The 14,416-nt window shown below is 40.8% G+C and overlaps 1 protein-coding gene across 3 annotated transcripts in view; it reads right to left on the minus strand.

The window, feature by feature from the left end:
• Positions 1 to 14,416, minus strand: part of MYH10 (myosin heavy chain 10) — a 137,978-nt gene that overhangs the window by 78,103 nt on the left and 45,459 nt on the right. For 2 of the 3 annotated variants that reach the window (XM_059907898.1, XM_059907899.1), the window contains exons 5-7: positions 10,294 to 10,396; positions 9,658 to 9,687; positions 3,570 to 3,662 (exon numbers count right to left, since the gene is read on the minus strand). In XM_059907898.1, the coding sequence (XP_059763881.1) occupies positions 3,570 to 3,662; positions 9,658 to 9,687; positions 10,294 to 10,396 (226 nt within the window). The remainder of the gene's footprint in view (positions 1 to 3,569; positions 3,663 to 9,657; positions 9,688 to 10,293; positions 10,397 to 14,416) is intronic. The other variant, XM_059907900.1, reaches the window with a different exon arrangement.

Raw genomic sequence — 14,416 nt, forward strand, 5'->3', positions numbered from 1 at the left:
TAAAAACAGAACTACCATATGACCCAGCAATCCCACTACTGGGCATATACCCTGAGAAAACCATAATTCAAAAAGACACATGCACCCCAATGTTCACTGCAGCAGTATTTACAATAGCCAGGACATGGAAACAACCTAAATGTCCATCGACAGAGGAATGGATAAAGAAGATGTGGTACATATATACAATGGAATATTACTCAGCCATAAAAAGGAACGAAATTGGGTCATTTGTAGAGATGTGGATGGTCCTAGAGTCTGTCATACAGAGTGAAGTAAGTCAGAAAGAGAAAAGCAAATATCGTATATTAACGCATATATGTGGAATCTAGAAAAATGGTACAGATGAACCTATTTGCAGGGCAGGAATAGAGACACAGACGTAGAGAACAGACATGTGGACACTGGGGCGTAAGGGGAGGGTGGGACGAATTGGGAGATTAGGATCGACATATATACACTACCCATGTGTAAAATAGATAGCTAGTGGGAACCTGCTGTATAGCACAGGGAGCTCAGCTCAGTGCTCTTTGATGACCTAGATGGGTGGGATGGGGGTGGAGGTGGGAGGGAGGTCCCAGAGGGATGGGATATATGTATGCCTATGGCTGATTCACTTCGTCGTGCAGCAGGAACTAACACAGCATTGTGAAGCAATTATACTCCAAAAAAAAAAAAAGACTAGCTTTTACTATATTAGATTGAGCATACTTAATGATGATTATTCAGTAGTACAAGCACTTTGGAAGGTGGAACCTCAGCTGAATCAGGGTTTGTTGAGAATTCACACTGAATGGGTGGTTCTTGCTAGAATCAATCTTGCTAGGAAACAATCTAAGAAATTCTTCCCACCACTAGAATGTAAAAGAAGTTCCCACCAGAATTATTTTATCAACCTTTGGAACAGGAGGCATCAATAACAAGCATTAAGGAGACTTAAGTATAGTAATTGCTCTGCAAATGAATTTCAAAAAGTGATCAGCTTAATTTAGACTACAATTTAAAGGAACAAACTAGAGCAGAGCTTCTCAACCTCCATATAACTGACATTTGGGGATAATTCTGTTGTGGGGCCTGTCCTGTACATTGTAGGATGTTTAGCAACACCCTGGCCTCCACCCACGAGATGTCACATGTGGGATCCCCAGGGGACCCCAAATTGAGAACCACTGATCTAGAGTAATGCAAATTATGGATTATAACCTATATACGTCAATACGGAAATCTAACGATCTCTGGTAGCCAACTTCCAAGATGGCCTCAATAACCCCCCCCCCCCCCGCCACCTTCTGGTACTCAGGTCACCTGCTCTGGGGGATGCCGGCTGCCATGCCGTGAGCAAGCGTCCCTGCAGAGGCCACTGAGGTGCGCAACTGAGGCTTCTTGCCAAAAGCTACCCAAGTAAGCTGGCAAGCTCCTCCAGCCTCAGCAGGCCTTCAGATGCCTCGGCACTAGCCAATCACACAGTAATGACAACCTCGTGGGAGACCACAGGCCAGAACCAGCACTCAGAAACGCTGAGACGATAAACGTTTTATGTCGCTAGGTCTTAGGGGAATTTGTTACATAGCAACACGTCTATCTGTCCCAAACACTAAAACCTCAGTAGATGACTCTTTACCACTTAGTAACAGAATCACTACATTCTTTACCAAAGGACATACATGACTGGTTAGTAGCAATTTATCTTTTCTAGGCAAAAATGAGACAAATGGGTACAAAAGTGTTTTTCTTGAATTTAGAGTGTGGTTTGGGGGGAGGGTAGAAATCAGAATAGACTGGTAACTTGATTTATGTGGTAAAATAAAACATTTTCCACTAAGAAGTCCTTGAAAATCTTCACGGAGATTCACATACCAAAGCTGGTAGCTCACTGTGTCTCCCACCCCATGACACAGCCACTAAACACAGGGCTTTCAGGAGGAAGAATTTCAGATTTAATTGTGGCTCCAGCTCAGTGCTGATGACCCACAGAATGATAGAAACTCAAAAAGCAGCTCAGTTTCCCCAGATCCAAAAGTCACAGCCATGCTTCCTACCGACACGGGCACATTTGTTATCCCACTTTGTACAGAAAAAGCTAAAATAATTACTAAATGAACTTGGATTAAGCAAATCTTCAGATTTTAACTTACTGGGAATAAACAATATTCCAAGCAAATAGTCCCATACTTCTTACATAACTTGGAAAGTCTCTTGCACTTAAACTACCTCTGAGGGTGTTATGGGCTGAATCATCCCCCACCCCCAAATTCATACGTTGAAGTCCTAACCTCTGGTAGCTCAGAGCATGACTATGTTTAAAGAAAGGGTCTTCACAGACGTAATTAAGCTAAAATGTCACTAGGGTGGGCCGGATCCAATATGACTGGGGTCTTATGAGAGAAGAACAGACACAGACATGCAGAGAGGACCACGTGAATTCACAGCAGACGGCCATCCACAAGCCAAGGAGAGAGGCCTCGGAAGAAACCAACCCTGCCAACACCTTGATCCCAGACTTCCTCCAAATGTGAGAAAATACATGCCTATTGCTTAAGCCACCCAGTCTGTGGTGCTCTGTTTTGGCAGCCCGGGCAAAGGCATAGAGAGGGTTATCTAGCTACCTTTGTATTTCCTGGGGCCTCTGTGATCTGGTGGCTTCTCCTGATCACAGAGACCACATCATCAGGAGATTAACGTGCGGACCCAGAGTAAAGAATGTCACAGTGAACCCGACTTCCAGAAACTGCCCATCAAGGGATTGTTAGAATTGAAGTCTCTGATTCTGGCGTTCTTAACTTTAACTGAGACGTCTAATATCAGAGGAGGGAGGAAAAACATAGAATTAACTCGAATGACTTAAGTAGAGATAACAGAAGTTGAATGATTTGCTATGAAAGTGTCGACTCTGAGCAGCTAGAAAGGGGAGGGCCGTGTCCTGTAAGTCACACTGATCCGGCTGTCACTCAGGATAACGTCCCCAGACTAGGTGTGCAAGCCGGTCGGGCTGAGGAAGAAAGTAAAGCTTTCAGCGAATTAAGAGAGTCGAACAGCTGAGGAGGAAATTTTTGAGGAGACAAAATGTGAGGGACAAATTCTTCTGAGGTCCACATCCCATAGAAATGGTAATGTATGAAAAGAACAATTTACCACATCAAATTCCAACTTTGCTTGTTGAGTGTTTACTGTGCCTGGTTCTGTGTTAAGTACTCAGCACGCATCTCATTTTATCTCCACGCCAACCTCATAATTATATATCATCCCCAATCAAAAACGAAGAAATAAGTTCACAGAGGTTATATAATTATACACCCATAGAATAACACATAACTATCTATATACATAACTATATATAATAAACATATGATTAAAATTACTTTCCCATTTGTTTTTTCCCATTTGTTTTGCTTTTTAAAACGTGACTACTAGGAAAATTTTAATTACACGTGACTTGCATTGTATGTCTATTGCACATCCCTGTTCCGTACTACATCTGTTAGGAAGGAAGGTACTTGATTTGCTTAATCATAGTAGACATTCAACTAGAAGTCTGAGGAATGAAAAGTTTCTGGTGCTTTTAAACTTACAAAACGAGATGAGTTATCATTTTTCACAGTCTTTGCGTTTCCAAATGATTCCAGGATTGGATTTGCTTGCAAAAGCTGCCGTTCAAGTTCCCCCTAAAAGACATCACACACACACACACACACACACACACACACACACACACACACACAAATAAAAGCAAATATATGTTAATCTAACATGTCTACTCCAGTCCTCAGGGAAAAAAAACAAAGCAAAACCAAACACTGCGTCTTTTGCTCAGTGTTTTCATTTTATTTGCCATCCAGCAAACTTTGCTGTTGGCTTCTTATCTTGGTCTTATGGGCTCTGCTAAAGGAAAAAATTAGCATCTACCATGTGCTCACAAGGAGAAGAAAACGTCACATTGAACAGTGATGGTAAATTTAAGGACGGGCACATAAATTAAGTGGAGAATTTTTAAAATAAAGCAAACTGGTTTTCATGAAACGAAATTTAGCATGATACTTCAATTAAGAACATATTAATACTTCTGCTTATTTCTACTTTGCCTTGTTCCAAAGATTTAAGGCAGCAAATTCTAATAACTTCCACTGTACTGGTAATAAGACTTGCCATTTTTCCAAGGGTTTCACATAATATCTTAACGATGTAGACAGGGCAATGTCCTCGTCTCCAATTTCAGAGATGACAAAGATGGCGATGCTACTGAATTCTTGCACATATTTAAAAAGCTAAGTATACTGTACTTGGTATAATGGTCATTACTTATATGCAAATTAAGCTTTAAAACAGATTTTACAAACAAAATACGTAAGTATATTAATATATGCTTTAATCATGAAACACAACAGAAGGCTGTATGGGGAAGCATGAGGCATTTCTGTATCCCTGGAATGTAATTTCAGAATTATACTGTAGGACTTAAATAAATCTGCTCTTTCCAAATACAAATCTTACCCCTATATTTTAAAATACCCACAGTATACTAGACCTCAAGAAAGAATAAAAACTGCTAGCTACTGTGATTCTCTAAGCAAAAAAAGAGTACAAGGAAGCTCACATAAGATTTTAAAATTAATGGCCACTTGCCCTGTGATGTATTACACTATCATCGACTCCAAAATCAGGAACAAATCTATGCCATACACGCAGTCTCGGCATCTAACCCACGTGTGGTTGGATGTTTAGGTGGTGTGGTTCCCTCCAATGAAAGGGTAGGAAATGTTCCTGAAGCACGTGACACAGTGAGGTGCTGCAGTGTTACACGTCTACTCCAGAGCATTTATCTGGATTGTCTGATTGTCGGGATTATTTTCCCAGGTTTCATCTATAGTCTACTATTGTGTTCAGCTGAAACCAGTCAGGAACCAGTCCTGCCATGTGAATGTCGTGACACGGCATCAACTCACATTCCTGGCTTTAGATAATATGCTCCCTGTACAGGGGATCTTCCCGTTTCTGGACTTCAAGACACCAGGCTACTTCTGATGTAAATCTTTCTAAACACTACATGCTATCAAAGTTTCTTAAACATGGTGTCCTGAACCAATGTTAATGGCTGAGAGTCATCACTAAGAATAGCAGCCATCGTGCTGTGACGCAGAAGTGCCTTTCCCCTGGAGGTTAGCGGCCACAGCCATCACTGAGTCTGTGCCAACATCTCGCAAAGCTCTCGGTACGCTGGCACCGCAATAATGATTTGGGCTCTAGAATCCCTTAACGTCACTCAATCTGTGTGATCAGGGCGTAGAAACTGTCAGAAAAACCCGGACTTGATAAGTGGGGCACTGCCTTTACCTGACACTCCTACGGTTAGATCAAGGAGTTAGAATACAGATTCCTTAAAATTACACACTATCCTACCAAATCATAATAAAAATACTTTCAATAATAATCTATCTTTAAAATATTTTCCTAACTTGGAGGTAAAACAAATATTGTATACCTCATTTTAATATTCCCTAGACACGGCTTCAAGAATTCTTTGGGCCAAGTTTATAGATTCTTTTCTTTTCTCCTTCGCGTGTGTATGCGTGTGTGTGTGTGTACACGCACATGTGTGCATGTGATCCACTGATCCTGATTCCATTCTTTCTTCTCTTGGCTTAAAGGCACCGGCTGTATCCCCTGCATGAGGTTAGTGAGTATCACGCCAAAACGATGCTCCGTGAATGTTTGCTGAATGGATGGGTAATCAGCGGTCCAAAGACACTCTAGTAGTATTTGGGGAGGGGATGGTGGTGAGCCAGAGATGGCAGTAAGTTTTGGGTTAAGGGTCCTCATAATCACTGTGGTAACCGCAGGCTTGGGTCCCTGCTTTGGAGGCCACTACATTAACAGGAATGTGGTGGTACTTCTCTTCCAATGGATTTTTGACATCACTGAGACCAAGTAAAGATCTCAAAAACTCGTAAATGAATCACAAAGAGCTTGACACAGGGCTAATATTATAAAACACACAAAAATGATATTTAAGAAATTACCACTAAAATTTGACCATTTCTGCACTGAATAATTTCACATTTAGATAAACAGGGCTAACAGCTCTCAACCAAATTATGAAGCCATTTTTTACAGATCATCAGGGGACAGTGGCTAAGTGCTAACCTTTCTGCTGGAACTTGGATGGGCAATGTCCCTTTTCTATTCTATATAGTAACGAGAAATGTCACTTGGGAACGTGGGGAAAAGAAATCAGCATTAGCTATTTAAATTATTTTTAAAGTTCTAAGTATTTAGAATTATATGATGCTTTAAAGGTTTACCAATCGTGATGAAAACTATACCCTTGTGTTTATTACATAATGTATTATATATACTTGCTATATGATAGATATAGGATGAGTTTTAAAGTGGTTAAAAAAAAATTATATATATATGTATACATACACCTCTTTCAAAACTCCAGTTCAGCCAGCAAGGGGACTCGGGCTGGACTCTTGCTGCCCCTTGTAGGCCTGAGGGGCAAAGCTGCAGGTGTCCCACTGACCACAGAGTAGGGTTGGAAGCTGGCAGCAGCAATCAATCGCCATGCTTAGAACCAGACTCTAATCTCGAGCGGCAGGCTCTAATTTCTGTGCTTGTTACTTGCTATCTATCACCTTTTTGTCTTAGTTCAAGGCAGTTTAGACCAGTAGATACAGAGTCATCCGGAAGCTGCCATCTAGAGGTGGACGACTCAGGAGTCAGTGGGGAGGTGGGCTGGCTTGAAGGGGTCATTCCCAGGGGATGGTCCAGTTTAAGAAATTAGTCGTCCTCAAATCTGCTCTGAAATCGTAACATGTCCAGGCTTTGGAGCGGCCCTGAACACTGTGCCAGACATCGAGGGTCTGTAACAGTGACCTGCGATGAGGGAATATGGGCACTGGAGCTGTACTTGCTGTTGGCCGGGGCATTAAGCCAAATGAGGACTCATTTTGTTATAGTAAGTAAAAGTTGATAGGTAAATGTTTTACTTCTTAAATATTGTGACCTTAATTTTGAAAATTTATTTCTTACATTTGTTCATATTTCTATAATGAAGATGAAGTTATAAGGTAAACATAAAAATACTGATCACTTCACACCGCTAGGATGGCCTTAATAAAAAGACAAGTGTTGCCCAGGGTATGGAGAAACTAGCACCCTCAAACATTGCGGGGAATGTAAAGTGGTGCAGCCTCTATGGAAAAGTGTGGCAGTTCCTCAAAATGTTAAACAGAAAATTACCACAATCCAGCAATTCCACTCCTAGGTATACACCCAAGAGAACTGAAAATGTGTGCCTACGTGAAAACTTATATATTGCAGCATTATTCATATTGGTGCCAAAGTGGAAACAATCCAAATGGCCATCAACTGGTGAAGGGATAAACAGAACGTGACAAATTTAATATAATAGGTTATTATTTGGCCATAAAAAGGAATGGAGCACTTACACATGCTCCAGCATGGATGAACCTTGAAAACACTATGCACAGTGAGAACCACATATGATATGATTCCGTTCATATAAAATACCCAGAATAGGCAGAGTCAGAGAGACAGGAAGTAGATGAGTGATTTCCAGGGGCTGGGAGAACATGGAAGGTGATTCCTAATAGGTATAAGCTTTCTTTTTGGGGTGATGAAAATATTCTAAAATTGATTGTAGTAATAATTGCATAACTCTGGGAATACACTGAAAAAAAACAAAAACAAAAACACTGACCTGTACACTTTAAAGGAATGAATTTTATGGGACATGAATTTAAACCTTAATAAAGTTATTTAAAAAAAAGAATGAGCAAAGAGACGAAGACTCACAAAATCAGGAGCCTACAAATGCCTTCCACTTTGTTTTTACAATTTATACTGCTGTTTAGTGATAAAATGCTAGCAATTGACACAAATGGTTCCTGGGAATCTAAGTTTTGCCAATAAAGTGCAACATAAATTTGGAAACCAGTGATATTAAACCAAGAGAAACACTGCCTTTGCAAAGTATAACCATTACTTTACGGTGGTCATCCTCAAAATGGGGTGAGGAAGTCATGCCTAGGGGTGCCCGGGAAGGGGAGAGGGGGTGGTGGGGAGAGAAGTAAGTTCTTGATTCAACCCTCCCCAGGGTGTGACCAGTCCCTATGCTCAGGAGTATCTCATATTCCTCAGGTGTGCTGGGGAAGAAAAATTAATTGAGAACCAGGAGTCTTCTCATGTTTCTAAAAACACGGCATAGCTACTACTTGACTAGTATTAACATAACCTTGGGGAAAGCAGCACGGAAGATTCTGTGCGGAGTGCGAACATGCAACAAGACATGCAAATCAGTAATGACAGTGCAGCACGGCCCAGAGAAGCTGTCGCCTCGCCTTCCTGGAGGATACCTGCTTACAGGGCTTGATTTGACCCAAAGTAAAATCTAGGGGTAGGCATGTTACTCACACACAACAGGGATCCACTCTGTAGTTTAAGATGACATCGAAACAAAATGTTAACACTAATGATTTATGTAATCCACAGAGGATTTGGAAAACCCAAATCTGTATGTTAACTATTTAACACTATTTTGCTAAGTGATCTAAGTACATATTAAAAGGTCATTTAGCATGTACTCTAAAACACAAAGAAAAGCTGGTTGCTGGTCTAGAGATTCCTTCTTTAACTGGCAAAGAAGCCTTTAAATATCATATAGGATAATGATTATTTCATTCATCCTCGCAATGCGTATCACTGGTCTGGTCTACAGCTAAAAGCAAAAGGACATCCTGGGCCTTCATAGGTATAGTACAGCTTTAGTGTCTGAGAATTTCTTAAGAATTCTAAAAAAGATATCTGAAAATCTCAGTATCTGGGACTATTCCTTTAGATGTTTCTGATCGTTTCTTTATATTAAGAGATTGTTTTCATAACACTATCATTTCTAGCTTTATGCTAGCTTTGCACCACTATGCTTGTGGAAGACAGACAAACCAAAACGGTTCCAGTGCGAGGGAATGGGATGTCCAAGTACAGACGTCCCATTCTATCCAAGGCATCTGGCTCAGCTCTGCCCTCCCTCTCTTGCCAAGTAGCAGGAAATGCTCCGGTCCATGGTTTGTTCATTGCTATGCTCTGCAGAGTTAAAGGCAGGCATCTGATAATTAGGGAGAATAACATTCCTCTGCTACTTGCCCTGGATAAAGGAAATTCTAAATTTATGTATTAAATACAATGAGGCTTTTGGGTTAAAACACTTACCAGGCCCTACAATGTTAACAGATTAGAAATTTTTTAAGTTGCAACTTTTAAAGCTGCAGCCCCAAATTCAAAATTTAATGTATGGCATAAAGTCAGGTTTCCACCTATTTAAGAAGTATTAAAGTAATTCCACCTGGTAATTGACACGTGAAACCCTAAGTTTACAGGCTTCATAAACATATGATTCAATGTCATGATGAATGGGTAAATAAATATTAAAATTCCTCTACAAAACAAAGGTAAAGCAAAATGGCATGCTGCTTCTCCGGAAAGAATAAGCCTCAAAGCAACACAATTTCAAAACTAAATATTTTGTTCATAGGAGATTTTGCTCAGAACTAATGGTATTTGTTTCTAGTAGAGATTCAATCCAAAGACAGAAATTAGTGCAAACACTCAAGACTAAGAAGCATAAAGAAAAGCACTTGCCTGGTGTTTCACTGGTTTAGGTGATTCCTGCTGCTCGTTACAAACAGATAAATGCAAACGTTAGCAAGTCTGTGTCTTTTCCTAGCGGTAAGCCACATCCAAAGCACCAAGTCAGTGTGCGGTTTAGAACCGCGAAAGCTGGTTTGCCTGGCATCTCTCAGGGAGTATTAACTACTACTTCTCGTATCTACAGATTAAGGATAACTGATGTTTATATTCTCACCCCTTTCCTATCACCAATTCTCCCCAAATTTCTATCCTCCCCTCAGGCTGCTGTGGGTGGTAGCTCTGTAAGTTCAGGAAGAAGCGCTGAAAATATCTGAGGATCTTCTCTTGGTGGAAACGAAGAAGTCTTCCTAAGCACTGCTCATGGATGTTTAACAATCCCCACCACAGCTTTGTAAGAAATTAGGCTTCGAGTTACAACCGTAATTCCAGTTTGCCCTGGTGGAATCGCTAGTTACTAACATTTTCCTGATGCCCTAGCTCCCTCCTTGCTGGGTGGGGAGTGGCGGAGACAGGGAGCTGTCAATTACAGCAGCACACTGAGTCCGCTTGCTTCCTTATTCTTGTTTCTGAAATTACAAAAGAATAAATCTAAGGGTTTTAAAAAACAACAGCAGAACAAACACTTACAGGAATATTATGGTCCTTTCGTCCTTTGTGTGAAGAAGCGACATGAGCAAGGTACTGAATGACTTTCTTAGTATTTTCTGTCTTCCCGGCACCCGATTCACCCCTGGAAGAAATATTAACATAGGCTGCGTCACAAAAAGCACAGCATACACATTCCCAAACTATAATTGACAAAATTAAACTGAGTTGGAACAAGAATTAGTAGGAAGTAAAAAGAGAATAAGTAGGGAAGAAAAAGAAAAAAAAAACTATCACCAGCAGTTGGAAAATTATTATTTTTAAATGGCATAAATTAACCCAAATATTTTTTTGGTAGATGCCGCTAAGAGGACAGAGGAAAATGTTCACAACGATTTTTTTCCCCCTTGGAACTGGGGGCTCTGCCAGAGAAGCGGAGTTTATTAGAATGTTTGTAAAGCAATGCCTCAGCACCAGAAACATATCCAGCACTGGAAAGAGAATTCCTAAAACAGTTAAATTAAGGTAATTTAATCTGAAGGAGCTGAATGAACTCTGGGATGTCCGCTGATTACTGACAGCATCTTCAAGGACACTAGACGCCTTCTCGGCTCATCCCTCAGACCAGGCTGACGGTGGTTCTCTCCCCTAGACCCACGTGGCACCTTGTACATGCCTCGTACACAAATCTTCACACTGATCACCAGCCTCACCCGAGGAAGGATAAGGCCCCATGCGTTTGCTGATTTGTATGTTTGTGTAGTTTCTTTTTAATCCACGTAACCTTGTGCAGTGTCGACACACAGCCAGGACGTAATTTGTAGAGAGAATGAAGGGATACTACGAATTTTGTTATGAACTGGGACAAAGGCTATCACTTCCTATGATTTCTATTTTCAAACGAGGCTGGCACATTTCAAAGGTTGCTTTTTATTTCTACTCAGTACTAAGCTTGAAATTCAGGCAAGCTGCTAGCATACAGTGTGATACTTGAATTATGGCCTCTCTGATCAAATACTTGAGGTTCCCCAAGACCCAGGCAAAGCAAAATGAATAAAATCTCAATTTGGATTAAAATAAAAAACTGTAATATATAATTAATTTTCTAAAAACAACAACAAAAACACCCCAGGAACTCAAAAATGTTATTATACACACGGCCAACTAGTGATCCTCTATGCCTCTTCTATTTAAGGCTTGAAAATCTATTTTTTCGAACTCTGACCCTTTCTTGAAATTGTACTTGGAATTGTACTATCTGAACTGTCCCCAACAAGAGTTCTTTAGGTTTCCTGGTTGCATTACCTCCCTAACTCTCTGCACCCGAACACCACCGAGGGGTTGGGCAAAAGGGTCCTATTGATCACCTAGTGGTATGGCTTTGAGTAAGGAAATTAACTTCTCTGGAAATGGACATCATCATTGGTAAAATGTAGGAATAGGATTAGACCCTTTCCAGCTCCAAGATTTCATGATTCTAGATACAACCCACTTACTGGTGTCTAAGAATATTTTACATATTAAGCTTATTAACCACCATCTACTGTTGTATTAAAAACTGCCCCCTTCTTTGTTTTGCCATCTAAGTCTAGTCTTACGTACTCCAATCTACCAAACCTTCTATTAAGATTTCTGCCTGCTATTCAGGCTTAAAAAGGCCTTTCCTGGCTTCCCTGGTGGCGCAGTGGTTGAGAATCTGCCTGCCAATGCAGGGGACACGGGTTCGAGTCCTGGTCTGGGAAGATCCCACATGTCGCGGAGCAACTAGGCCCGTGAGCCACAATTACTGAGCCTGCGCATCTGGAGCCTGTGCTCCGCAACAAGAGAGGCCGCGATAGTGAGAGGCCCGCGCACCGCAATGAAGAGTGGCCCCTGCTCACCGCAACTAGAGAAAGCCCTCGCACGGAGACGAAGACCCAACACAGCCATAAATAAGTAAATAAAAAATTTTTTAAAAAAAAGGTCTTTCCTGCACTAACATTATATCCATCTATATTTTCACTTCTATATCATCTGTATTATTAAAATCATCTATGTTTTCTTCCAAGACTTTGATGGTTTCACTTTTTACAACTAAGTTTTTAAGTAATTTGGAAAAAAAAAAAAAAAAAAGTATGGTCTGAGGTCAAGATTGAATCTCATTTTCCCCTCAAATGATTCAGTCCACATCCCAACATCAACGGCTGACCAAGACATTGATTACCCAGCAATCTGAAATGTTATCTTTACCTTACACTTATGACTTATTCCAAAGCCAGTACCACACTGCAGTAGTTCGGAAGTATGACTAACCAGAGCACCCATCACTGTCTTTAAAAAATAAATCAAGTAGTCTCTGAGGTTAATTTTTTTCAGATAAACTTCAAATAATTTTGTTCTGCTATATCCCTCTCCCATCTCCTCCCGCTAGCCACCCCCATAAAAATAGTCAGACAGAATTTTGAGTTAAATAATACACCTGCTATTTTTAAGAGAAATGATGGCTTCATCTCTGTCTCAGTTAAATTCTGTATTTCTCTAAGTTCAAAACAGGCAAGGACCATGTTTGTCTTATTCATCTTTTAAGTCACAGTGCCTAGCATAGCAGGAACTTGCTGAATTCTGTTGAATAAATGAATATACGTCCTACACAGATTTATTTCTAGGCTCTATTTGATAATTTTTTCTTCCTGTTATTAATTTCACCACCATTATATTTTCTACCTGGCTACCATTGGTACACAGGTAATGATTTTCGTTCATTCATTTATTCAACACATATTTGCAAATCATCTTCTATGTGTCGGGCATCCTTTTAAGTGCTAGAGATAGAGCTGTGGGCAGGGTCCTTGTGCAGCTCAAGATCAGCAGAGACTTAAAGTAAACAAGAAAAACAAATGGGATAATTACATGTGAGGGAGGCGACGAAGGAAACAAGGAGGCGGCTGAAAGGGAAAAGGCAGAAAAGCAAAGGACAACTCCCTGGAGATGCCATGGCGGGGAGAAGCCTCCTGAAAGGTGAGCAGGACCAGGCAAGAGAGGGCCTGGGGCAGAGCATCCAGGGGGATGGAAAGACAAATGCAAAGCCCTCAAAGCAGAAAAAAGCTCGGTATATCCCAGGAACTGGCGGCCGGAGTGCAGGATTTGATATAAATAACTAGCAAGGCAGACAGCAGCAGGAGGTACTGCCGAGGTGGGAAGGGGTGGATGTGATGTACCCTGGAGCCACAGGAAAGAATCTGGATTTTATTTATGTGTAATTTCGTTAAGAGCTATGATGTCGGTTTTCTTCGTTTTGTTCTTAACTTTATTCAAAACACCTAGAGTTTCAAGCTAAGCATGATGTTGGTTGTTGGTTTCAAACAGATAATTTTTCATTACGTTAAGAAATGAGCCTCATATAGCCTGGTGATGACTTGTCTTGAAAACAGCTGTGATTGGTACTCGTCAGCTTGGTTTGCCTCTGAGGTTTCTCAGCTAACCCCTCTCAACTGGACATGTTTCGGTGTGTCCTGAAAGCATTTTTTGCCCCCATCTGTCACACTTACTTGGCTGTACTTGACAACCACCTATGAACTCTGCTACATTTTCCATATTTCAGGTCTAAGGTACTTCTGCTAATAGAAAATATTGCTTCAAAGACAGATGTATTCCAGTACCTTACGGTTGAGGTCCCAAGAGGGGAGACAGCTTTATACTCTCACCTCAAAATGGGGATAATAGCTTCTGACACGTAAGGTTATTGTGAAGGAAAAAAATATAGTCCGTCTAAAGCTTATAATTAGTAGTCAGTAAACATTACCCATTATTGCCCACTCAGCTGGTGTCAGCTGGATGACACCATATAGGAGGGAATTTGAATTACTAAACTCTCTATAGTGTTAGTAAAGTGATTAAGAAGTGGGCCATGGTGTCCTGGTGACCTACTTAGATTCAAGTCCCATCTACCACTTCCTAGCTTATGGGGCTTTGGGCAAGTTACTGGGCTCTCTGAGCCTCGGTTTATACTCCTTTAAAATGAGATCCGGTTACTTCAAAGGACTGAGATAATGCATGTGAACAGCATAGCATGGCACGCAGCCAGAAGTTTCTCCATAAATGTCAGTAGTGGTAACAACTATGACAATGGTCAACAGTGATGATAAAGAAATTGACAGAAGTAAAAAGGTGATAACCTCTTATTTGA

The sequence above is a fragment of the Balaenoptera ricei genome, chromosome 20, assembly GCF_028023285.1.
Source record: "Balaenoptera ricei isolate mBalRic1 chromosome 20, mBalRic1.hap2, whole genome shotgun sequence".
Taxonomy (NCBI): domain Eukaryota; kingdom Metazoa; phylum Chordata; class Mammalia; order Artiodactyla; family Balaenopteridae; genus Balaenoptera; species Balaenoptera ricei.